This window comes from Lathamus discolor, chromosome 2 (assembly GCF_037157495.1).
Source record: "Lathamus discolor isolate bLatDis1 chromosome 2, bLatDis1.hap1, whole genome shotgun sequence".
Lineage (NCBI taxonomy): Eukaryota > Metazoa > Chordata > Aves > Psittaciformes > Psittacidae > Lathamus > Lathamus discolor.
In genome coordinates this window covers 102,734,107-102,760,336 of record NC_088885.1, presented here as the reverse complement: position 1 = coordinate 102,760,336, position 26,230 = coordinate 102,734,107, and the positions used below count along the sequence as shown (strand labels likewise).

At 37.5% G+C, this 26,230-nt stretch overlaps 1 protein-coding gene across 1 annotated transcript in view; it reads left to right on the top strand.

Annotated features, from left to right (window-relative positions):
- CCDC102B (coiled-coil domain containing 102B) overlaps positions 1-26,230 on the top strand; it is a 141,266-nt gene that overhangs the window by 12,131 nt on the left and 102,905 nt on the right. Inside the window, exons 3-4 of the mRNA XM_065669342.1 lie at positions 714-922; positions 4,362-4,470. Of these exons, the coding sequence (XP_065525414.1) occupies positions 714-922; positions 4,362-4,470 (318 nt within the window). The remainder of the gene's footprint in view (positions 1-713; positions 923-4,361; positions 4,471-26,230) is intronic.

The following is a 26,230-nucleotide window of genomic DNA, read 5'->3' as shown; positions in this document are numbered from 1 at the left end:
CTCAGGAAAACAGAGTGATATGAAATAGCACTGATGGTAATCTACTAAATCTTTAAACATTTCAGCAGAAGTGATAAAACTTAAATACTTAAAAAAATATACTATTGTTTTTAAGGGACATTCAGTCTTCCTAATAAATATGTATTTTACTTTTTAATGTTTATTTCCTTATTGTTATTATCTTTGCTTATGTTTTGTATACAAAACATGTATATCTTCAAAATAGGTATTATAGTGCTTTTAGTTTCTGAATGGGATCCAACTACTATGTTATTCAGGTAACTTTGCTCCTCTTGTGAAACTTGTAAAAGTCTGTCAACTGCTTCAACATGATTTCCACTGGAAGTATAAGAGTCTTTATTTGTATGCATAGATTGCATTCCTGATTTTGTTAGTTCCAGGACTCTGTCTTCAACATAGTTATAGCTAATTAATGATAATTGGAATTAATTTCTTTAGTAAAGATGCTTTAGAAATATTTTGGATATGAAGCCTGTCATTACAGAAGGTGTGAGAGAGAATCACAAAGTGAAAATGGTCCAACCACAGTGACTTTTTTTGCACATTCTATCCATATGCAACTGTATAGGATGCTATTTCCTTTTTCTCCTACATGACTTAAATGTCTAGAAAAGTCTTGGTAGTCCCTGCAGAAGTTATGCAAGTCTTTTCCTTTCATTTTTTTCTAAGATGTCATATTTTTGTTTTCTCAGGATGTATTCAAAGACCAAAGCAATCACAATCAAAAAATCACTCCAAAGCCTCCTGATTCCTTTCCCAATGTCACTCTCAGCACCTCTTTGGAGGAACATAAAGAAAGTTTGGACAGTACAGCTGAGACAACAGAGAATGATTTAATACATGTTTCAGTCTTACATTTGCAGTTGGCTGAAATGCAGAAAATCTTACTGAAGGAAAGAGAGTAAGTGCAAAATATATCCTACTCAGGAGAATTCTATTAAAAATAAAGGTTTAAAAGACACTTTCTAAAATAGATATGGTGATACTTTCATTCATATCTCATCTTTTCTCATTTCTAAGCCTTATTAACTGTTACTTACATGACTTTGATAACAATTTAGAAAGAAAATCCCCCATAGTGTGTTTATAGTTTTTTGTAGCTTTTCTGTTGTTTAAATAAGTATTCCATACAGAACTTTTAAAAATATGAATTTAATAAAAATATATACTTACTAGAAATTTGGTATAAACACAGTGATATCTAATGTATATTATGCTTCGTTATTGGAGTCCTTTGTGCATAATAACAAATTTTCATATACTCTGCCATCAGACTTTGAAAGAGTCCAACTGCAGACTAACTAAAGTGGTTTTGAATTAAAAGTACATGAATACAGCTGTAAAATTCTGTTAATCTTAACTCTTCACTTATAGTATGGTCTATGTCAAAAGCAGGTAACAGAGAGAGAATAGCACACTTATTGTATGCTTATTGTATCATATCAAGTTTGCTTCACATAAATACTCAATGTTCATTTTGATGGACTAAAGAGATCCTATGTTGATTGTACACTACATGCTAGAATGTGAGTCTCTGTTGGTAGAAATTCCATGTGATTTTGTATAGGTGATCAGTATTGAAGAAGACTGAATCACACCAAGAAAGGCTTTCTGAGGAAACATGCACTATATGATGTATGATGGATGTAGTAGGAGACTTCAGGCACTATGCAACTGTAACTTCAAAATCAACTGAAGTTAAACAGAAAATGAAAAAAAGAAAACATTCCCTCTTTTGCAAATATGTTCAAGAGTTTCATTTCAGAAAGCCTGTCATGGAAAACTATGATAAACAATTTCCTTCCTGTCAGGTTGGGTTTTTTTTTCTGCACAACTGTCCTGTAGGTAGTACAAGTCTGAGTAAACAAACAAAAATACTTTTAAAATCTGTTTCCTAACTAGTATTTACTGTGTTCTGTTATAGGAATTAGATAGCTGTGGAAAACACACAATAATAGCATATTGCAGCAGATCACCAGAAGTATGTTCTATCTCATCAAAAAGGATTCAAATTTTTATGGAAGCAAAAATACCCAAATGCCTAAATTTTCCAGCTTGTCATGGTATTTTTATACATGAGTTAAGAGACTGATGCCTCACATAACCATTTTTTTCTTGTTGAAGTATTTAGGGTCCTAGGTACTTAATTTTTCAACAGCAGTCTCAGTATACATCCATGCACATATAAACCTTTTCTTTTAGAAAGGGGATAATTTCTCAGCTGTTTTTAATCCCTTCAATAGATTTCTCCATTTATGCCTAGGTACATACTGACTATGGTATATGGTAATAAATTTACTGGCACATGGTAAGTACTGGGGCATGTCTACACCAGTGCCAACCCCTGACAGCAAATGCTCACAGAGCAGCAATTTCCTCATAACAGAGGGCATTGGTATAACAGCTCCCTCTCTAGGTCACTTTGGGCCCTATGTCCTGTGTGCAAGGATGCTCTGTAAGCAGAATACATGCAACTTAAAAAGTTGCAATTATTTTTGGCAATGCACACAATAAATAGCTGGGAATAATGTTACTAGGATAAGTACTAACCAGTCTCTTGAGACACCGTATGAGTCTTTGTTGGGCAGGCTGTCATCTGCCAGCTCAGAAAGGGTTGGTCTCCACTCCTTAGCAGATTCAGTTGATTTTGTTGAGTTTCCATCCTCAGATTCCTAGGTTTTCCTCTCAGGTTTTAGACTTGTTCATGTCAGCATTTCTGCTCCTGTATCCTGGAGCTGCTAATGAGCACTATCTCAACAATCTCACCTCTGTTTGCATTTTTCACTTATCTTGCATGGCTAAAACTAAAGTACTTTCTCACAGCTTCTTCCTTGCAACTTAGCAATTTTCCCAGCAAACTTGAGCCAAGGACACACAGCTGTGCTGCATCAAAAGCAAACTTGGATCACTGACAGCTTGAACCCTAAGGCCAAAGGTTACCTTGGCAGTCAGTGTGATCTTACTCATACAGCGCAGGACTCCTCAGCACAGTTCTCTGGTTTACATGCAGTACTCCCAAACTGTGGCCACATTCTTTCCAGAATCATGTTAGCTCATGCAGATCCAGTGTTTAGACTTGCCCCTAGTTACCTGACTAATGTCTCCATAAGATGTTTTGCTTCTTCACCCTGAGAGGACCTCTGCTTCATGCATTCTGTTTAGAGCTGTCTTTGGTAATGCCAATATTACCCTTAAGGCATGGATCAGGCTTTGCAAAAGAAAGGAGCACAAAAAAAAAAAAAACAAACAAAACAACAAAAACACTTCAAAGCTTATGTTTTGACTATCAAAGAACTTGAGGGTTAGGGAAAATCACACATCAAAATCCTCTACTAAGCATATGACTCATATCAAATACACATTTGAGGTTCTGTTGACCTTACTAGTTGCTCAGCATTTTAAAGAATCATTTTCCTAAAATAGTTATCTTTAGTTGTCTTTTGGATCAATGTTCTCATCTGAATGTCTTGTAGTTTCAAAATATTAATTTGTTTCCTTTTGAACTTTGAAGTGTTTCTTTCCGTTAAAACCAAAACCTACCAGCTACAGTGGTGTTTGGCAGGATCAAAGAGGAATTGCTTAGTGCCGCACAGGTAGGCTTAGCCAATGGACACAAAAGGTGCTGCCTGAGCATCAAGAAACACTTTTTTTCCTGTGATGGTGACTTGGCACAGGTTATCCAGAGAGGCTGCTGAGTCTGCATTGCTGGAGACATTACAAAAGCCATCTGGACGTGGTCCTGAGCAACCAATTCTAGATGACCCTTCCCGAGCAGGGGGGTTTAGATCAGATGACCTCCAGAGGTTCCTTTCAACCTCAACCATTCTGTGTAATTCTGTAATTTAATAAGATAAGAAGGAGTTAAAATAGGTGGCTAGAAGATCCGTTAAATATGCTCTGATCTTGATCTTTTGTTTAAGTAATGGTAAGCTGCTTCACCTATCTCTGCCTGGCAACAATATCTTTAATAAAAAGGTTGATAAATCCCATTAGCCTCATAATAGAAAACAACTACTGTGGCATACAGCAGTTTCTTTAGTTGCCAGGATTGTCGACATTTTTTTCTTTTCTGGTATAGTAGTTCTTCATCCCTTCATTTTCACAAAATTTATATGTTGTAAAATTTTAATCTCCCAACATAATAGTACCTATGTGATTTTACTGTTTCTTGAATTTTAAATTTCTTCAGAGTCCTGAAGATGATAATACAGGTTTTTATTAAAAAAAAAAAACCCAGATATACAGCTGACAAATGCAGCAAAATATAACTCAATCTGTGGAAAGTAATTTGTTGTCAACCTCGAGAAGATGTTATGCTGACTTGTAAAATACTTTTTCAGGATGAGCGTATTTCTGGAAAAAGAAATGGAAAAGATAGAAAATGAATTATATCTTTGGAAATGGAAATATGAAGAACTGCGTCAAACCAAGCTGGAAAGCCTGAAACAGGTATGTTAGAAGTACATTGTTATCACATTGAGTAAGAAACAAAGTTGAGACTTTCTTATCTCCTGTGTTGTAACTAAGAGTAAAACCTTATCGAGGGTTTATGAATGTGATAAATCAACCACTTATCAATTATTTATCCATATAGCCTGGCAATAAGGGCTCCGAAGAGGGTATATGGGTAAGCCCAGCCCTGGGGCAGCCACTCTGTGCTGTCATGTCAGCACTGGTGCTGGGGAGCTGCAAGAGCAGCACTAGGGTGGCTCTGTAGCCTTGCAGGAAGGGCCTCCTCCTGGCTGGAGGAGGCAGGTGTTGCTGCCCCATCCACATGTGTGGTAAGGATGGTGGTGGTCCTGATGAGCCATGGTCAGGGTCCTGCTGGGCTTGTGTTTGGGCAGAAGGATCCAACGTAGGGCAAAGGGGTGTGTGGGGAAACCCCATCATCATAAGGACGTTGCCCTTGGGCTACCAAGTGGGTATGGGGGGGTGGGAAACCTAGCAAGGAGGAAGGTGGCATCCTCAGAGGTGGTGGGGTCATCCTGAGATCTAGGCTGTGGCCAAGAGAGGTAACTCCTGTCTAGGGAGAGCCAAGTGCCCATTCAGGTGGAACTGGGGGAGAGCTTTGTCTATGGTGAGCTGTGGCTTGTCCATTAGTTTGCATGTGAGAGGGGGCTGGAAATGTGCTGATGACGGCATGAAACACATCACCAACAGTAGTGGCACACCCTGGGGCATGGTCCCCAGCACTAGCTGGGGCTGCTGCTGGCACAGTAGAGACCTCACTCAGCTCAAAGCTGCTGAGGGAGAATGCAAGTCCCCAGGCACTGGGCTGCAGGCAGTGCCTGATACCTTCTCTTGAGGCTGAGGCAGGGAAAGAGTGTCAATGCCTACAAGAGGTGTACACTGGTGGAGAAAATGTGTTGTCCCTTTTGAGCTGCAGGAGGAAGTGAGAAGGCTGGGCAGGCTCACAGAAGGCAGAGTGATGAACAGGATCTTTGCAGGGTCCCCAGAGATAAGAGAATCTGAACCACACAGGAATGATTTGTCCTAATAGACAGGATAATAGGTAGATGTGTCAGGAGACTGATTTAGCTTAGCAGGGAATACTTGGTGGAGTTCTGATGACAGATGGCAATGTACTTTTATAAAGGACATCAAAAGAGTAATTTAGGAACATTACCTGGTTATGTAGGAATGGCTATTAGAAAAAGAAGTGTTTATTTCAATCCAAGTTCATCAGTAGAAGAAAAAGATATATTTGTGATGCAGCTTTCAGGACTAATCTCCCAAAACAATGGGTTGAGGACCATTTAGATCCAACAAAACTCAAAATGTGTGTCTATATAACTAAATATACATATAGAATTTAAAATTTCCTATAAATTTAACATCTCATTATCTAGGAATATTAATTAGCTTTCTTTTCACATTTTGGAAAATATTGCAGGCAGTCTATTAAATTCTAAGTTCTAGTTACATGCTAGCATATCCATGAGTGGAATTTCCTTCATAGATGAACAGCCACAGAAACAAATTAACATCTATCTGTCATATTTGAGTTCCTTCAGATATTAGTTCTTTATTTTCTGCTTGCTCATTAAGCAGAATTTATCTTGACATACTTCTGCACAGCAGAGGAAATCTAGATTTAGTTAATTAGTTTAAGAAATTTAGTCTTTATGTTTTATGTCACTGTCAGCAGGAATAGAATAAGTAAAAACTGACTGAGAATTGGTTGGAGACTGATGGATACCAATTTTTGTGTATGTGCATGAACATACACATGTATATGCGCTGTTTCTTTTTTCTTGGGAACATGTTGAATTGCCTTAATTGTTAGCAGGAGGTGATATTTTGAGGATCCTGTTTATCTTATGAAACTTATAAGGCATAAACTTAGTTTTGAAATTACAGGAAAACATCGATCTTGATGAATCTGACTAGTGTGAATGAAATAACTTGCATTTGTGAATTTCTTTCTAAGCAAAAATTCTTCCTTTATTGAAACAAACCCAAATGTTGTCTGTAGGTGATGTATCTGTGAATGTCGCTATATATTACTGTTGGAAGCTGGAACACAGTACAAGGTTTTTGACAGTCAAATATTTGGAAGTGAAACAAAGGAAAATGCAGATATGTTAGGCTAAGCATGGAATCTGATTTGTATACACGCTTGCAGTGCTAAATCACAATGGAATTTTCAGTTTAATAATAGATTAATCTTTACCTCTGGAGTATTTTCAAGTCCTTGCCTAAGAGTTTTGGGCTCAGTCATGCATATATTAGTCTGCTCTTTCCTTTGGTAGATCCTGACAGTCCTACTGTGAATGTGGAAAAAATGCTTGGTTTGCAAGTGACAGCGACAGTGAAAATTCAACCATTTTTAGGGATGGTTATCTCTGCTAGCCTTTTGGAAGTCTGAGAGATTTTATGTAATGTTAAAAGCTTTGCAGCCACCTAAATTTAAGTATTAGTGCTCTTTCTGTTAAAAGAGTATTCATGCACCTTGAACAAACTAAATATGGAAAGTCTCAGTGACCTTGATGATCATATTTTTAAAAACTTAAGCATTCTAGATAACTTTGGAAATTGTAGATAAGTTTTTAATGTATTAACTAAAATAAAATAGTAAAGTGGCATTTTATGTTCGTAGTAACTACGAGTGTTATATGTAGTTTTGTGTGACACTACCACTGAACTAGTCCTGCTTGGGGTCATAAATTAGACTATTTTAACATATACAGCAGGAAGTTGCACTTGGTGTTGAAATTCACAATTTCTTTTTCTGTTATAAAAGTTCTGTTCTTCCATTAAATAGTAAGATAAAAAGTTAAGAATAACACTAAGAAGCTTACTGTTCAAATATTGATTGATGTTTGACAGCACTCTGTTTCTTTATTGCAAGCAGACAAATGTCATCTGTTTTTAATGCACAGAATTTTGTCTGTTTTTTTAAGGACACACAGAAGTCCTCATTCATGTAGCTTTCTTTAGCCTCTCCTTAATTCTACCTGACTTGGGCGACTAGATAGTGAAAATTATGTATTGGCTTTCTTTAGCAAGTGAGTGAATTAAGACTTTGTGTCTTTTATTTTTCCAGGGAGAAAGGAGGAATGGGAGTGTCACTTCATTACACTTTGTGTTTATTGCATGAGAAATGTTTTGTACTATCTGGAGCTTATCTTCCAAATTATCATGAATTTGTTGCCTAACAATGTTATTAGTATCAGAGATCGTTAGATAAGTTTGAGGCTTTTGAAAAGACATGTTTAGGAGCTTGTTCCACAATATTTAGCCCATAAAATTGCCCTTTAAAATAAGACTTAAATGTCTACATTTCTAAGCTGTCACACACATTTTTTTTATGCACTGTCTAATTAATAAGCTTCAGTTCTACTTCTAGAAGAGCTTGTAGCTCTCAGTAGGATACTGCATCTATTAATATTTCTTATGCACTGCTTTTCACTTATATAAAAAATAATATTAACAACAGTAAACTACTTTGTTACTCTTAAAAAGGGGGAATCAGTTCCACAGATTTACACTTGCATTACTGTTGTGTTTGCATAAGAATCCACAGAAGGGCAAAGATCAGGACTGTAAAACTATTGAATACATAAAAGGAGTGACATCAGATATTTTTGGTTTTAAAGTAATCTTTGTAGTAAAAACTAGGAATCTTTAAGTTCTCTGAAGAATATGAACATTTTGACATCAATGACATTGCTGGTTGAATGTCCCTGCAAAGTTGTATCCGATATTGTCAGATTCAGCTTACTTTACAGATCAATCAACTAACTTTACAGGCTGAAAGACACAAAAAGTGTATCCAGGTCAGAGTAGTTAGGTCTTTGGAGTCTTCCTGAGACAGAGAAAATCCTTGGTGTGTTGCCCTGAGGTTTTTAAACACAGAATAATAGTGAGCAAGACTCTAAGTTTTAAAAAATGTTTAGAAAGTGTTGGAATACTCATTTAACCTTATACTACGTACAGTAAAACATGCTTGTTTACACTCTTTGCAAGTCTTCCTCAACATTTTATATCTATCTTTATAATTTCTAAAGGGCATGCTTCTCTGATGGCTTAAAAGTTAAATAAGATGAAATATTCGCAGAGATTCTACATTATACTGAAAACGATGTAAACATGCATATACTGCTATACTCCACTTGTGTGCGCTGTAGACTTACAAATGCCGCTATAGGCGGTGACTTCCGTGTTTAAGAATTTTCTGCTCGCTGCATTAAATGTCCCCTTACTCTACATTGTCTAGCTTGTTAGCAATTAATGAGAGGTATTCATATCCCAGTTTGTGGAATGTGAGGGAAAAATTAAGCTATTAGGTACTTAAAGCCAATTGGAACCTCAGTATCAAAAGAAGTATCCTTAGATAACTATTCTATCATTCTACGATTCTATGATAGATGAAAAAGGGACACAGGCTAAGTTAACATTTTATATCTTAGGTAGAGACATTTCTGTTCTTCCTGTTTTCTGTCTCTGTCCATAGATGTTTTACACTGTATATTACAGCAATCCACCTAAGTGCACTACTTTCTTTTAAAAAGGGTAATGGTTCCCTACCTGTTTTTTCCCAGGTGGTGGCAACTTCACTAAGGTGAATGAGGATTCTGGATAAATCAAGTTTTCTATTCTCACTGTAGACATTGAAATTCTGTTTAAACCAGAACAGCCTTTTTGGAGACTTGGGTTGTTAACAGCTAGTTCTTGTTAAAGACTTCCCACCTTTTCCAGAAATCTGTATCATGAAATTAGCTTATAGTGTGACAGTGCTCCAGAGGTACTTACTTGTAATACCTATTTTCATTCACTTAGTATATATGTGAATTGGAAACAGTGATACTCTGATGATCTCACAGGAAATGTAGATACATGTATTAAGACCACATATTTTGTCCCATGCTCATTGCCTGATTGTTCCCTGAACCCTGCAGAAAACATAATTATTATCAAACAGTAACCTTAATGGTTGTACTGACTACTGTGAGTTGTTCTGTTTAATTCTCATCTAAGATGCAGAGAAATACAGCATACTATGCATAGATATCACAGGAATAAAATGAGCTACCCAAAATTAAATTTATGATGCTCTTACATACTACAGAATAGCCAGTAGTGTTTTAGTGGGCTAAAAGGAGTCTTTATAACGTTTGATATCAGAATCCTCCAGGCTTAGGATATCATTAGGCACTTTTCTGAGAACAATGCCTGAATTATTTGAGAACTCACATGTCTTTATAGAGTGGAAATTCGGTGCATTCTTATTATTTTCAGACTAGATCTAGAGTTTTCCTTACTGGGCTTAGTCTTTTATTTGTTTTAAATGGCTGGTGTGATTTTCAGACTGAGTAAAATGTAATGATGATGTCCCAACACCTCTGATTTGTGGTTTGATAAAAGGACTTAAAAAAATTACTCTGGTTATACACATTTCTTTCTCCTGACTAAATTCCAATATTTTTTAGGTAGGTAGTTTGAGAGTAAGGGAAGAATCCTGGACCGTGGCTTAAGCACAAATTCTCGTACAGCCTTAACTATTCTTTCCACTGTATTCATAAATCAGTTACCAGATCAGACTTAGTGTTTTCTCTAGAAATTATGTACTTTACCTGAATGGTTTTACTGCCCATCATTAAGTATATTTTGTGGTAGGGCAGAATCATAGAATCATAGAATACCAGGTTGGAAGGGACTTCAAGGATCATCTGGTCCAAGCTTTCTTGGCAAAAGCAGTCTAGACAAGATGGCCCAGAACCGTGTCCATCAGGATTCTAAAAGTGACCATTTTCAAGATTCCAATTGACTGCCTATTTTCCAACAGTTTTTGGAATTTGGAAAGTGCTCAGAAAATCTCCTGTTTCACTGATTTTCTCCCCCCCCCCCCCCCCCCACTGGCTTCTAACAAGATATTTAAACTGTATTGAGTTGTACTTGCCACTATTTCCTGGGTCTCCATTACATGTTTAGCAATACAAACACAAACCAAGGACATTCTGTTACAACTGAAAGATGAAAACCTCGTATTATTTCTATGGAGGCAATATGTTTAAAAGAAACATATGTGTGCATATTGAAACATACGCTGATTTTCTGTGAAATGAATACCATGCTAAAGAGGCATCATGTGTAGAGGTTTGTTTGCTTGTTTTGTCCTAGAGGTTAGCATTAGATTTTTAACGAAACCCATTTTTCATAGCTTAGACTGAGAAGTCCAAAATGATGCCAAAGTTACTTAATACTGTATTAGCATGGTCCATTTCCCATGTAGTTCTGTATAGATATGCTCTTGGTCAAGTGGTACTTTATTTATCCAGGATCCTTTGTACTTGCAAAGAGTTTCCGTTGTGGACTCAGCAAGACTGTCAGGAATCACTGCCTATGCTAGTCAAAAGTCTATACAGCCTTGTGAAATCCATTCCTGTGTAATACTATAGTTTCATGTTCTGTATCTGGTAAATAACTAATTTTTTACATGCCTTTGAAGCAAAAATGTGTGAGGAACTGTAATGAAGTTTCTTGGCTTTAAAGGATCTTATTCTATGAAATAAAGAATATGCCTGAATATTTAGTGTTTAAACTAAGGTAGCTTCATGCCTGTCATCTGTGATACAGTTATATTGATACAACTTTCAGAATGGTTAGGTAATTTGCTTCCTAACTTATGTGCATGGAATAAAACTTCAGATTTATTGTTTTATTGTCACTGCTGAAATTGAATTTTCTTTTTGACTTAGCTGTAGCATATACAACTGTTGTGGTTTAAACCCAGCCACAAAGCCCGTCCACTCACTCCCCCCCTTCTTGCCCTCCCCCTGCTCCCAGAGGGACAGAGAGGAGAATCGAAAAGAATGCAACTCCCATGGGTTGAGATAAGGACAGTTTAGTAACTAAGGTATAACACAAACCACTACTGCTACCACCAATAATAATAATGCTAAAGGAAATAACAAGGGGAGAGAATACAACACCTCAGCACCAGCCAACCGATAACTCACCCCACTCCCCCCAGCCGAGCACCGACCGATACTTCGTCCAACCCTGCAGTCCCAGCCCTTCTGGGTAACTCCCCGTTACATCCTGGACATGACGTGCTGTGGTATGGAATACCTCTTTGGCTAGTTTAGGTCAGGTGTCCTGTCTCTGCTTCCTCCCAGCCTCCCCTCCTCCCTGGCAGAGCATGAGGCTCAGAAAGTCCTTGGTCAGACCAAACATTTGAGCATCAACTAAAAACATCAGCCTTATCAACATTGTTCCCAGGCCAAAAAATGAAAACATAGCACTGCACTAGCTACTAAGGAGAAAAATGACTACTACTGCTGAACCCAGGACAACAACAGAGCTGTACTGCTTCCAGAACAAAGAGGTAGTACTTCCATGAGAGGTAGGAAAGGAAGAAAATCAGATATGCTGGGTTTTGGGTTTGGTTTTTTGTGTGTTTTTTGTTTGTTGTCGTCCCCCGTCCGTCCCCCCCCCCCGTTATTTTTCTGTTTAATATGTAATAGAAATTTTCTTCTTTGGTCTTCACATGTAAAGAGAGCTGTCTTGCACTGAAGACTGAAGTAAGTGCCTCTGCACTGAAGCATTATATTTTCAGATAATTTTCAAACAAAGAATTGAATCTTAAGTAAAAATAATGAGTGTCCTGTTTGGATATAATCACAAAACTTGTTTTGTTTGTATCAGTGGAATGCTGCATATTTCCTTGAGCAGCAGCATGAGTGATACCACTGAAGTCAATGGGAAATCTGCTGATTTCAATTATCAGTTTCTGATTGGAAAGGTCTAGTAACACCTTAAAATTTCTGTGAACAAGGTCAGATCCTGCATTTCTTGAATCATAGCAAACTTTCTGTGTAGAAGGCAAAATAAGCTTAAATACTGTTTTAATCTGTCCGTTTTAGCATAGACTGTTTAAGAAAAAAGCTCACTGTGCCATAACATGACAACTTTTGGAATCCGATGTATGTTGCACGTTTCCTGCACTTTAAGTAACGGCGGTACAATAGTCTAGTATTCATCAAGCAACTTTGATACAATCTTGATTTTCTTGAGAATTTAATATTATGTCCTATTGGACTTTCAAATTTTCATTAAATACGTTGGAATGGATTGATTTGCCCACAGGAAAGTAGTGATTACAAATGCTAGTGTGGTTTCACACTGTTTATTATTTTAGTAATCTAAGATGTATTTATCTTTAGAGACCTACAGTTACAGCAAGCATCCAATTCCCAGCACCATTTAACTATTAATCTGAAAAGTCAACAATATTCATCTGTTAGATTAAGTGATTTTGCATAGTTCCTAACTTAAATGGTTTGAACAGCATTCTGATCTGCAGCATATAATACAGATAAAGTCTAGGAAATTCTTGAGACTGATGACAATTTGAACTTGCTTTGAGTGCTTCCGCTCATGCTGACCACTACTGATTGACCAGTTTCTTACAGTTCCTTATTTATCCATACATTTGGTTTAGTTCAGCAGTATAAAGTCAGGATGGAAGATTGCCTTAAAAATCAGTTGAAAACAGAGAGGTGTTGCCCTTCTGAAAAAAAAAAAAAAAAAAAAAAGAAGAGATATTAGCAGCAGAGGCCTATTATATTTTTTTTTTTTTTTTGAAATGTAAACCAAAATGCCTGGTATTGAACCTTTAAGTACACTGGGGGACTAGTGATCAGACTGTTTTTTGGTTTTAGGCTTTTTTTTTCCCCCATAAAGATGTCTCTGAGGCAAATTGAGGGATGAAAGCTCATATTTAGCTTCATATCTTTTTGGTTAAGGATCCTCCAAATCAGTTGCCCTTTGAGATTTCAAATTAAATTAGGAGAAATTATTGCTATGACACCTATGCCTGAAACAATTTCTGCCATTTACTTGGGGATTTTTAATGCAGTTTGTTTAATCTATTACTGCTGTCACCCCTTCTGTGTTTTGTCATAATCCAATCAATTGCAAGAAAAGCATGCTACTGTTTGTAAAGCAAACAAACCAAACCCTATTGGTGTGAATATCAAGAGCTCCAGTTTTCCCTTGCTTGATAGTGAAACATAAAGAATAAGGTGTAATTTATTTCTTTCAAAAAAAGAAAATAATTTCAGATTAATTTCCTACTTAATATGGGAATTTTTACTTTTTCCCTGGATTAAAAATTCAGCTCTTCATGCATAATAGCAAAAGCAGCTATGCACTTCTCAGCACATTGGAGTTCTCACTTTCCAGAAGAGTGATGGCTTGCCAAATTTTGAGAGTTTTGGTTTACGTGTGTCCCTTATAAATTAATTTCAAGCAGTATTCTCCGAGGCATTAGCTGAAATGTGAATTCTTTCCTTGACTGAGATTAGAGAACCTAATTCACCTAAACAGATGTATAATGTTAATTTAGATTAATCTTTGTTGAACTAATATTCTTATGTTTAGCTTTAGGCAAAAAAGGAAATGCAGTTTGAGAATTAAATTGTATTAATCCCATTTCAAATATCACTTGCATTAAGAATATAGCAAATGGGCATGTTGTACATGCCATTTTTATGTAAGGTCATACTTATGCGTGCACCAATATTTTGCTAAATGTAACACAAAATTGAGAATTAGAAGACCTTGAAGAAAAAAGGATGTTACAAAAATATGAACAGCCAAAGGAGTTTAGATTCAGTCTCTGTTTCTAATTGTGGGAAGCACTTTAATCTGAGGGATTTTGTTATTATTTAAAAAATGACTTTCAAGTCAAAGGCTACTTAAAGGATGACTAATATTAAAGTTTTGAGTACATAGTTACTGGACTGTGTTGGAACCAAGGCTTCAAATTTGTTTCTGAAGTCAGAAATTACTCTGAGGTTTTGTACAAGGAGGAGTGAAAACCATTTGATTTATGAGCAATTTCAATGAATTGGGAAACCTTTAGAACTGGCCAGTATGAAAAGTAAGCTAGAACGGATCCCAGGTAGAAAGCTTATATTGAGTGGCCTGAAAAACCATAGCAAAAAGGGACTTTCTTAAGCAATGTCATAAATCTGCAGAGTCAAATAACTGATTTAAGCTAGTGCAGTGAACTACTGGCACAGCCAAGTAAGGCCAGTATGACCTTTGATGTAATTGTTGGTATATTTTATACTATGAGCATCACTTTTAAAATACATCAAAGCTATAGGAGTAGGGGGGCAATATAACTGAACAACATCTAACTGAGCAGTGATACTGGCAGAAGTTCTGGAGGTGATGTTCTTTGTCCCAGTCTGAGCCAGAAGCTTAGGTTAGGTTTGAGCAAAAGAGAAAACTTAGAGGTGCTGTTGGGGTGGGGCTGGAATTGGGGAGCAGAAGGAAAGTTAGGACAGCCAAGACATCTGTAGTGGGTCTTAGTCCCAGTCAGAGCTGGAAAATAAGGTTAGGGGTCAAGCCCTTAATAGAAAGCCAAGCAATGTTGTTGGTGTTGGGGAGCGAATTAAAAAATAGAGGATATTAAATAAAGTTTGAACATGAGTCAACAGTGTGATCTTTCAGCAAAGAGTTGTCATGGGCTGTATTAGGAGAAGCACTGCCAGCAGGTTGAGGGAAGTGATCATTTACCTCTGTTCAGCATTAGTGGAAGCCACACCTGAAGTGATGAGTCCATTTCTAGTATGTGAGCGACATGGACATGTTGGAGAGAGTCCAGCAGAGGACCACTAAGATGACAAAGGGACTGGAGTACCTGTCATATTAGGAAAGGCTGAGGGCTGCAACTGTTCAGCCTGGAAAAGAGAAGGCTCAGAGGTATCTTATGAACATTTGTAAATACCTGAAGGGAAGGTGTAGAGAAGACGGAGCCTGGCTTTATTTGGTGGTGCCCAGTGACAGGATCAGAAACAATGGGCACACACTGAAAATCAAGAGGTACCCTCTGAACATCAAGAAACAATTTTATACTCTGAGGTTGACCAAACACTGACACAAGTACACAGGTTGCCCAGAGACATTGGTGAGTTTCCCACCTTAGATATATTCAAAAGCCATTTGGACATGGTTCTGGGCAAGTGGTTCTGTGTGGTGCTTCTTGAGCCCAGGGGGTTTGTACTAAATGACTTCTAGTAGTCCCTTCCAGCCTCAACCATTCTAAGATTCATTGGTAAGATATCCTCTACTTTTTCTTCATGTAATAAAACCTTTCACTACAACTACTATTGCCCACAATGAAATGTAACTGTAAGGTCAACTGATGCGTCTGCATAAAATTATATATGTATATATGGGTGAGGTATGTAATATGAGTATTTTTTTCAAACAACAGTGTAAGTTTTAGAGAAACAATGACTTGATGGACAATTTCTTATTGGTAATTTAGTTATAAATATTTTTTATTTCAGTAAGTAAGTAGGTCTCTCTTATCATGTTCAACTTATGGGGGAAGAGAGGAAAATTTCAGGATGTTTCCTAATTCATAATAGGATATTTGTATCTGAGAGATATTATTAAACCAGTGTCCTGGGTTCAGCAGTAGCAGTCATTTTTCTCCTTCTTAGTAGCTGGTGCAGCACTGTGTTTTTGACTTTCAGCCTGGGAACAGCGCTGATAACACTGATGTTTTTAGTTGCTGCTCAGTAATATTTACGCTGACCAAGGACTTTCTGAGTCTCATGCTCTGAGAGGGAGGAGGGGAAGTCAAGAGGAAGCAGAGAGAGGACACCTGACCCAAACTAGCCAAAGAGGTATCCCATACCACAGCACGTCATGCCCAGTATGTAAACTGAGAGTTACCCTGAAGGGCTGGCTCACTGCTCAGTAGGGCTGGGTATCGGTATCGGTGGGCGGGTGGTATTGTATTCTCTTCCCTTGTTATTTCCTTTTTCGTTATTATTATTGGTGGTAGCAGTAGTGGTTTGTGTTATACCTTAGTTAATAAACTGCTCTTATCTCAACCCGTGGGAGTTACATTCTTTAAATTCTCCTTCCCATACCTCCGGGAGTGGGGGGAAGAAACAGGGGGGTGGGGGAGGGGAGTTGACCACTTGGTTCTGATTTATGGCCTGGGCTTAAACCATGACAAACAGCTTTAAAAAATTTAAAACATTATGGCAAATTTGTCAAATGTAGAAGAAACCAAATAGATTTCTTACCTTTTTTTTTCTAATTTATAAATCCAGAATTTTTTAATTTTTTTTTCTAATGGGGGCATTCATTCATTAGCTGCAGCAAACAGCAAGAAGCAAACCTCCCTCACACCAGCAGATGGATGCCACCGTTCCCCCGCACTAGGAGTCTGCTCTTGCTCTATTCACCACTTCTTTCTAGTGATCCTGGGTGGCCCAGGCTCACTCTCCAGAGAGGCTTCTCATCAACTGCAAGGGCAGTGAACCTGTTCTGAAAGTGCAAGTTGTTAGGTGGGTCATAAGCCTTCTTCCTAGTGTGAGAAGTCACCACTTTCAGCCTTCATCACCATGGGAGTTTCCACTTTCCAGCTTCATAGACATAGGCTCTTCCTGCCCCTCCCCTGCTGCTGACAGTTTGGGCTCTTGAAGTTGAAAGGTCTCAGTGAAGATTTAGTCCATCTGTTTCTCATCCTCCCTGATGCTGTGCAGTCTGGTAGCTTCTTTCCACAGGTCTTTCACAAGGAAGCGGTCCCTTGACAGCAACACACCTCTTGCAGGCTAGGAGACCACATGTCCAATCAGAGGCTCAAGGGACAAACTGCAGCCTGGCACTTGCAGAGCCACATCCTCCTGAAGCTCTGCCTGGGTCCAAGATTCTGATAATGAAGGGACAGTTATTTTAGTGGCTCCTTACATGGAAGAAGCAGGTACCCACAGGTACCTCAGAGGGTTCCTATGAGTCCCCCAGTGATACCAGAAACTCAAGACTTAAACCAGAACACTTTCAACTTTAAGCTGGAGAATGTAGTCACAGTGATTATTTCATCTAGGCTACTTTAGAAATTCATTCAATATCAATATTGATAAAATTCAGGAATGGTTCTTACCCAAATATTATATTTTGAGGCATGCAAATGTATGGCCTGCTACCTTTTTGACTCCAAATATATGTACAGTAGGAAAGCTCCCCAACCAGGAACGGTGGTAAAATACAGAAATATTTCTATTAGCAAATATTTGACAAAGTTGCACCAAGAACAAACACTGGGATGAGGCTGATATTCTGTTTTATTTTGCAAGGCAGATTAAATTGAACATGTTTAGTTTTTATTATTTTTATTTTTTCTGATTGAATTTGCAGGTAGAACATGCATTAGTGCTCTTAATAATAAAGTGTAATTTTTTTGTATATATGTGACTAAGGAATCAGTTTCTTATGTGCTTCTTTCAGTTAAAACCCACTTTACTGATAAGAAAAAATGGATGTGTATTGGTAATGTATGAGGTTTGCACCATGAACTACAGATTGCTAAATTCTCTTCTGAAAGAAAATAAAGTACATGGTTCATATTTCATATGCATTAGTAACTTAGTTGACCACGACATGTGGACATGTTTGATATATTGTCTGGCTATAAAAATGAATAAAACATATACATATTTGCTCTCTTTAGACCATAGGTGAAAATCCCTCGGTTTCCTTGGCTTATATCTCAGCCAAACTCTTTTCTTCTTAAGACGTCATTCTTCCTTATATCTAACCTGAACTTCCCCTATTTAAACCCATCACCCCTTGTCCTGTTGCTACAGTTCCTGATGAAGAGTCCCTCCCCAGCATCCTTATAGGCTGCCTTCAGATACTGGAAGGCTTCTGTGAGGTCTCCACGCAGCCTTCTCTTCTCCAGGCTGAACAGTCACAACTTTCTCAGCCTGTCTTCATACAGGAGGTGCTTCAGTTCCCTGCTCATCCTCGTGGCCTGCCTCTGGCCTTGCTCCAACAACTCCATGTCCTTTTTATGTTGAGGACCTGTTTTGTTTGGCTGTCTTTTTGTTTGTTTTTTTGTTTGTTTGTTTACTTTTTAATTTCATTTATGATTGATATCTCCTTATGATACCAATTGGTCTTTGGGAAAGCTGATTTTCGTATTAGTTTAGGGGTAAGGACACAGGTGCTTTGTATAAATTTTTTGTTAGTGTGTAGCTTCTGCTTATGTACACTAGTGAATTGGCAGCAGGACTTTATAATGCTTTTTTATTTCAGAAAAAAATGTATAACTGTGGCATGTGAAAATACCTGGTTTGTCACTATACTGATCGCCAGCTATTAGAGAAAGAGATACAATCAGAATTAGGACTCTGAATTCTTGTGGCAGAATTTATTTATTCATTTATATATTTATTGCTCAAAAACATAATCGATTTCATGATGCTATCTTTCAGACACTTATAAGCAGGGCTGTAGAATTAAGGACAACAGATTTATGGGCCTACTGTGTCTTGAGGAGACTGTAAGTGCTTTTCAGTGGATCTGGTTTTGTTAAGGCTCATTGGGTTTAGTTGCAGTATGACATATACTTGTAGCGAGCCTCTTAATCATTAATTGTTTTTATTTAAACACTGAAATGTATTGCCTATGTAAGACGTACTTTCAGTTTCTGATAGGAAAATATTTCAAATCTGGTTATGACCAAGTTTTCAGCACTGGCAAGTATTGTTTTGTAGACCTTTTTTTGACCTGTGCAATAGTGTTAGTGTCCTGGGTTCAGCAGTAGCTGTTTTTCTCCTTCTTAGTAGCTGGTGCAAGCTCTGTGTTTTGACTTCCAGCCTGGGCAGAGACCTGATAACACCGATTGTTTTTAATTGTTGCTAAGTAATGTTTATTCTGGCCAAGGACTTTGTGAGTCTCATGCTCTGCCGGGGACGAGGGGAGGCCGGAAGGAAGCAGAGACAGGACAGCTGACCCAAACTAGCCAAAGAGGTATTCCATACCACAGCACGTCATGACCAGGGAGGTGACTGGGAGTTACCCGGAAGGGCACAGGCTCTCTTTGGGAGAGTCAAACGTGTTCGGTAGTGGTATTGTATTCATTTCTCTTGTTATTTTCTCTTATCATTATTATCATTGGTGGTAGCAGCAGTGGTTTGTGTTATACCTTAGTTACCGGGCTGTTCTTATCTCTACCCGTGGGAGTTACATTCTCTCAATTCCCCTCCCCATCCCTCCGGGAGCAGGGCGGGGGGGGTGGGGGGGGGTGGGGGGGAAGGGAAGGAAAGAAAGAGGGAGAAAGGGAGAGTGAGTGAACGAGCTGTGTGGATCAGTTTAAACCACGACAGTTAGAAATAGTGATAGCGCAAGTGCAGACTTCTTTCTCCTCCAGGTGTAAACAAAGCAGATGGTTTTTTGTCTTTTAATTTCATTTGGTTGACCTAGATTTCAGAAGGAAACCTACCTCTAATTATCACCTGTCATGGTTTACCTGACAGATTTACTGTTCTATTCCATTAATAGTAAAATCAACTTTGGGGTCCAATGGGGATGAAGTTTTTAATTTACTTAATGTTGTACTAAATTGTGGGGTAGTCTGAGATGGTAAAGCTCTTAGGGGGATCATGTAATTATGTATATGAAAATAGACACCATCTGGGAGAAGAGACATCTAGAATAGCACCACATGTATTAAAAAAAAAAATAAAAATAGTCATACTCTTACTTGTTTTTAGATACTCATTCAAACATCCATGCTTTTCTGGCAAGCCTTCAAGAATATCTGTTTGATAGACTTGTCCCTACATCTTAGAATCATAGAATCATAGAATAGTTAGGGTTGGAAAGGACCTTAAGATCATCTAGTTCCAACCCCCCTGCCATGGCCAGGGACGCCTCCCACTAAACCATGCTACACAAGGCTCTGTCCAACCTGACCTTGAACACCACCAGAGATGGAGCATTCACAACCTCCCTGGGCAACCCATTCCAGTGCCTCAGCACCCTAACAGTAAAGAGTTTCTTCCTTATACCCAATCTAAACTTCCTCTGTTTAAGTTTTAAACCATTACCCCTTGTCGTATCACTACAGTCCCTGATGAAGAATCCCTCCCCAGCATCCCTATAGGCCCCGTTCAGATACCGGAAGGCTGCTATGAGGTCTCCACGCAGCCTTCTCTTCTCCAGGCTGAACAAACCCAACTTTCTCAGCCTGTCTTCATATGGGAGGTGCTCCAGTCCCCTGATTATCCTCATGGCCCTCCTCTGGCAATCTTATGGCAAACAGATGTATTATTTATAGCGTATGTTTTAACATCATTATTCTAACAGTCCTTCCTAGTTCTAACTTGTTTCCTGGATATCTTTTACAATAGTTTGTTATTCGCATATGAAAATGTGAAGTAAGTAAGAAGTGCTTATGTCTTGGTAGTCACTGACAGTTTGATATTCCTCTAGTCTCAGCCTATTTTATGAATTGTGGTTACAGTGGAGAAAGCTAGCATAGAGCTAGAAAATTTCAGTATTTGTTTAGTCATTTTAGTTTTTTTCACCTGAAAAATGTAATTATCTGTTGTTTAAAATAAGGTTAAACATAAAAACGTGTCATAAGTTTACAATGAAAATGAGTGCATGTTATGTTAGTATTCTTTTTATTGATCTCAACAGCTAGATAAAAGCAGTTAGTCTGAAGTTTTAAATTATTTTCAGATAATTGGTGAAAGCAGAATTTTGAACAGGCTTTATGGATAATTTCATCTGATACTCATTGATAGAAAACCTTTTTTCCTTGAGTGCATAGTAAATTGTCCTGAACAGCTGGTGGTAGATATTAAATGACTCTTCATGTGAATTCATTGCTTTGAGTGGGGCTTCACCAGATACGTTATGATCCATGCAGATGCTACATTTTAGACATGAATGCAGCAGACAACATCTGAAATGTGGGGAATATCATGTCCTGATGTGCATGTTAAGATTGACTGTTAAAGCTGCATTAAGGATATAAGATGGACGTAAAGGAAAGGAAACTGATAAAAACAGTGCCAGAATCATGGAAAGAAAGATCTATCAGATCAAAGGTAATTTTCCCCACCTCGCTCCTAGCATTTTCCTGTTCTTGAAATTATATATGCCTCTCTGCATATATTATTTATGACTGTTGTAAAGTTTCAGCCCTTAATTTTTTTATATATCTACGGACAGCATATATTGCTGCAGAAAAAACTTGTAGTAAATTAGTCATACACACAAAAGAGTTTTCTCTGTGTGTAGATGGTGGAGAGGAAAATAAATGCCTGTAAATCAACAACTGTTCTTTTAATGTCAACATTGTGCAATGATACCAGCTTGCAGCAGACTTAAACATTTGAGTTGTACTAGAAGGAAGAAATATTTGATTAGAAAACAAGCTGGTGCTCAGACAGACACACTGTTATAAATATAAGCATTCATTAAAAGTTCAATTTGTTGCAGGGCTCAGTGTCTCAAGATATTGTCAGGCACATTTATCATGCTTTCAATATAGTTTCTGATGGACTAAATGGTGTTCTTGGCAGACTTGCTCACAATAAGAGAAAAAGCAAAGTAAATTTATTTTTCCTATGTTGAATATTGAAATACTTGTAAAATAAAAAGGTAGCCAACATTTGTCTTCCCTTTCCTGTAGTAAGAATACTATGGATTCTGGCAGTCCATGATGACTTCTTTTAGATGAAAAAGGAAAAAAAAATCTAGAAACAGTCACATGCACTGTAAATAATCATTGCAAAACCACCTGGTGTCACACATGGTAAATAATAGTTTTGCTTGCCAGCGAACATCACACCTGTGCACAGCAGTGCTGGACTTGGAAACAGGCAAGCTAGTGGGTTTCCTTTGAGGCCTTAGGAGCTTCTGCAGTTGTCACCAACCTCTTACAGACTTCTAGCAGTAGAAATCTTAAAACAAATAAAACAAATCTCCCCCCAAATGTCCCAAACAAAAACCACAAACAAACAACAAAACCAAAACAAAACACAACCAAAACAAAACAAACAAACAAAAAAAAAAAAAAACACAAAAATTATTATAGTGCAGATAATGAAGATTCTTGACAGTATTTCCTATTCAGTTGGACATGGGTGTCTTGATTACATGAAGTCTTTCTATTTCACCTTTCCCAAAGGGAGGTATGCAGTGGAATTGAACCATTGTTATCTTAGTTCTGTAGACACCTCTGACCTAAAACTGAGAGGGATTTCAAAGAATGAGATTCAGGAGTCTGATCTCTTCTCCTTGTATCTTTTTGAAAATGTTTCTGCTTGCATCAATTTTTTCCTGATCTCCCAACCTCCAAGTATAGACTTTTTTTTTCTCCCAGTTGTGCTGAGAGTGTCTTTAACAGCTTGATACCATTCATTTACACCATTGCGAAAAGATCTTCAGATCCAGTATTATAACTGTGTTACAAATTGTAACAACAATGTATCACAATGCATTCTTGATGAAGAAACACACGGCTCCTGCTTGAGGGTTGACTCCTCTGACAGAGGTTGATTTTAATTCATTTGATCCAATCTACCTACGTGCCATATTTAATGAAGTTGCACTTTTGCCAGTCCTTCTAGCAGCTGAAATGCATTCAGTACTTTAAAAGTTGACAACATCTCATAAATAAACAAAACTACCAGCGTGAAATGGTAGATTCTCTGTCCTTGAATTTCTTGACAATGTACAACTTGGAAGATATTTGGTAAAACTGCACAACTATTGAGTTCTTGACTCTGGCTTTGAAAAGGTCGTTGGATATGATTTTTTTGAGATTTAGTACTTCTGTCTTACAGAAAGGGAACATTTGCTTCAGAAATCAAGAGAGTTATTTTGCCAAGTTTTGTAAGTAACTGTGGGGAAAAGGTAGTAAGAGTCAAATTCACTAATTTCTTTATGAAGCTTTATAGTTATTTCAATAGGTTTTCTTTATTAGGAGAGTGCCATGATTCTTAATTCATAATCAACCTGTGACTTATTAAACTTTATGTTCAGTGTGTCTCTTGCTTTAAGTTTGTAGAATAATTTGTAGCGTAGATGAGTGGAAATTACCTCCATGTACAATATAGTGAGGATATCAAGAATCTTGAAGATGTGTATTCATTCATCTCGCTTTAAAGCCTGAAAAAGCTCTATGCAGTTGTTTAAAGCACAAAATTGCATATTGATTTTAAATTTTCATTTTTGATCTGTGTAAGCTGAAACAGATGTTTTTACAAGTATTTGAGTGAGGCTGCCAGAGGTTTCTTTTTATTAGTTTGAATAGGAATTCTTGCTTCTCTGGTTCACAGGTCTGTAGGCCATATTTGGTTTGCCTGCAGATCATTAGTATGAAGACAGGTAGAACTAGAAGTTAATGTTTTGATGTGGTTGAGTAAGGTCCAGATTGTAAATAGATAAATGAAACTTCTGTTTTCAATCTGTTCTGCTGTAGAAAAGACCTTGCATATAATGTGATGTATCTTGCATAGACAAGTTTTATTTAGGATGTTTAGAGAATCTCTCTCAGAAAAATGCTGCTGTAAACCCCACCAATTTTGTAAAAAAAACCCAACCTTTTGCTGAAAGAATTTCTGGTTGAATTGGCTTTTTTTTTTTTTTTTTTTTTTTTTGTGCTGATATCATTGTCAGTCATATCAATTTCTGATATTGTTGTTAGATCAAATCAAAACTATACCTATTTGCCATTACGCTTGTGTTCTGTCCTTCTCTATTTTAAATACTTCTTTTAGAAAGCTGGAGATGATAACTCTCTAAGTACACTTTCCTACCTTTTGTCAAGTTTTATAGAAAGATAGCAAAAGTTTGTGCTACAACCAGACAAAAAGTGCTGCATTCTTAATCTCCCTTGCTCCTGAGGGTTGTGTAGAAAATTTTCCACTTTCAATCTGGAACCATATTGACTGTTACATCTCTTTTTTGCCATCCTTATTTTAGCTGTCACTACTCCCACTAAAAATGGGTAGGCAGCTTAATTGTCCTCCATCTTACTTCATCTTCCCTTGATGAAAAGGAAGGAGAAAAAACTTGTTTCAAATAAAACCTTTTGAGCCTCAGTTGCTGTCGTGATGCCTTAAACTGAACTAGAGCATTAAGATTTTCCCACTAATGAACTGTACCAAGAGGAGCTCCTTTTTCTCTGTGTTTTTTTCAGGGTTCTGTCTTTCATGTTACTTATAAAATGGTATAAGTTAGCTTTAAGATGTTATTATCTAGTTTCAAAAGACAGTGCACCGTACTTCATTGCCATCACTCACCTCAGCAATTATCCACTTCACTCACAATAACTTGACCTCACTCTATGCTTCCATTAAAATTCAGTACAAGTTAGTAGAGACATTTTCTGGAGAGAAAAAATATTCACCTTTGAAGGGAAAGTGAAACATCCCAAGGTGGGGTTTGGGTGGGTTTTTGGTTTTTTGGGGGGTTTTGTGTTTTTGTTTTTTTTTTTTTTTTTTTTTTTTACATGTTGCAAATTGTTTCTTAAGTTTTCAATTCCTTTATAAATCAGAATCTGTAGTTCCACTCAAAAGCATGCTTATTCTCTGCACAGATTACAATGTATATTTTATGTGAAAAAACCCAACCATGAAATTCTTTTCACTGTAGATGGGATGTAGATACCACTGCTATTGTCAATTTGCATTTGTTAATTGAAATTTCAGTAATAAATTTAAAAATGAAAAATAAGTATTATGTTCCTATGAATTGTTTTTGTGTGAAAATTGAAAGGAAATAATAGATTTTAAGACATCAATAGATTAATTAAAAGGGTGTGTGTTTTTCATGTAATGAAGAGAAAACAAAACAAAACAGGTTCTCTTTAAAGAAACATAGCAACATAGAATCATAGCTCATCAACTCCAACCATTAAGTTAACAGTGCCAAGTCCAGCACTAAGTCATGTCCCAAAGTGCCACGTCTACAGGTCTTTAAATAGGGAAGTGGGTGACTCAACCACTTCCCTGGGCAGCCTGTCCCAACACTTAAAAACCATTTTAATAATTTGTTCCTGATATCCAATATAAACCTCCCCTGGTGAAACTTGAGACCCTTTCCTTTGGTCTTACTGTTTGTTCCCTGGGAGAAGAGGCTGACACCAACCTGTTTTCAGATAGCTGTAGAGAGTGATAAGGTTTCCACTAAGCCTCTTTTGGTCCATGCTAAACATGGATCAAGTCTGCTAATGATAGGAAGTGGGGGTGAGTGGCTGATACACCTGAAGGCTGTGCTGCCATTCAGTGGGACCTTGACAGTCTGGAGAATTGGGCAGAGAGAAACTTCATGGGGTTCAACAAGGGCAAGTGTAGGGTCTTGTACCTGGAGAAGAAGGACCCCAAGTACCAGGTGGGGGTAGCAGAGTACTGGAGCAGGTTGCTCAGAAGGATCATGGAGTCTCCCTCTCTGGGGACTTTCAAAACCCACCTAGGTACATTCCTGTGTAACCTGCTCTAGGTAGCCCTGCCTTGGCAGGGGGGGTGGACTAGACGATCTCCAGAGGTCCCTTCCAACTATAACAAACCTGTAATTCTGTTATTCTTAAAGTTTGTAGATACCTTGGGTGCAATGAATTGAAATTTTACAGACAAAGAGATAAGTAAATTTCTGTTTGACATAAGAGCTTGGTTTGGTAGCTGTCTTGTGCTTAATTATCTGACTGAAATTCCACTTTCGATAGTTTTGTCCTTTGTCTCTTCTTAAATCTGCCAAAAATTACTCAGTATTAATCAGTGTCATCACTTTGAGGCTTAGAATTTGAATTGTGTCTTTTGGCAGGTACTTTGCAAGAACATAGGGATTTCTCATGTTCCAGATATTTTGTGGGTACTTGTAAGACATTGTGTCTGCATATTTATGTGAAAAAAAATATGAGGATTGTGATTGT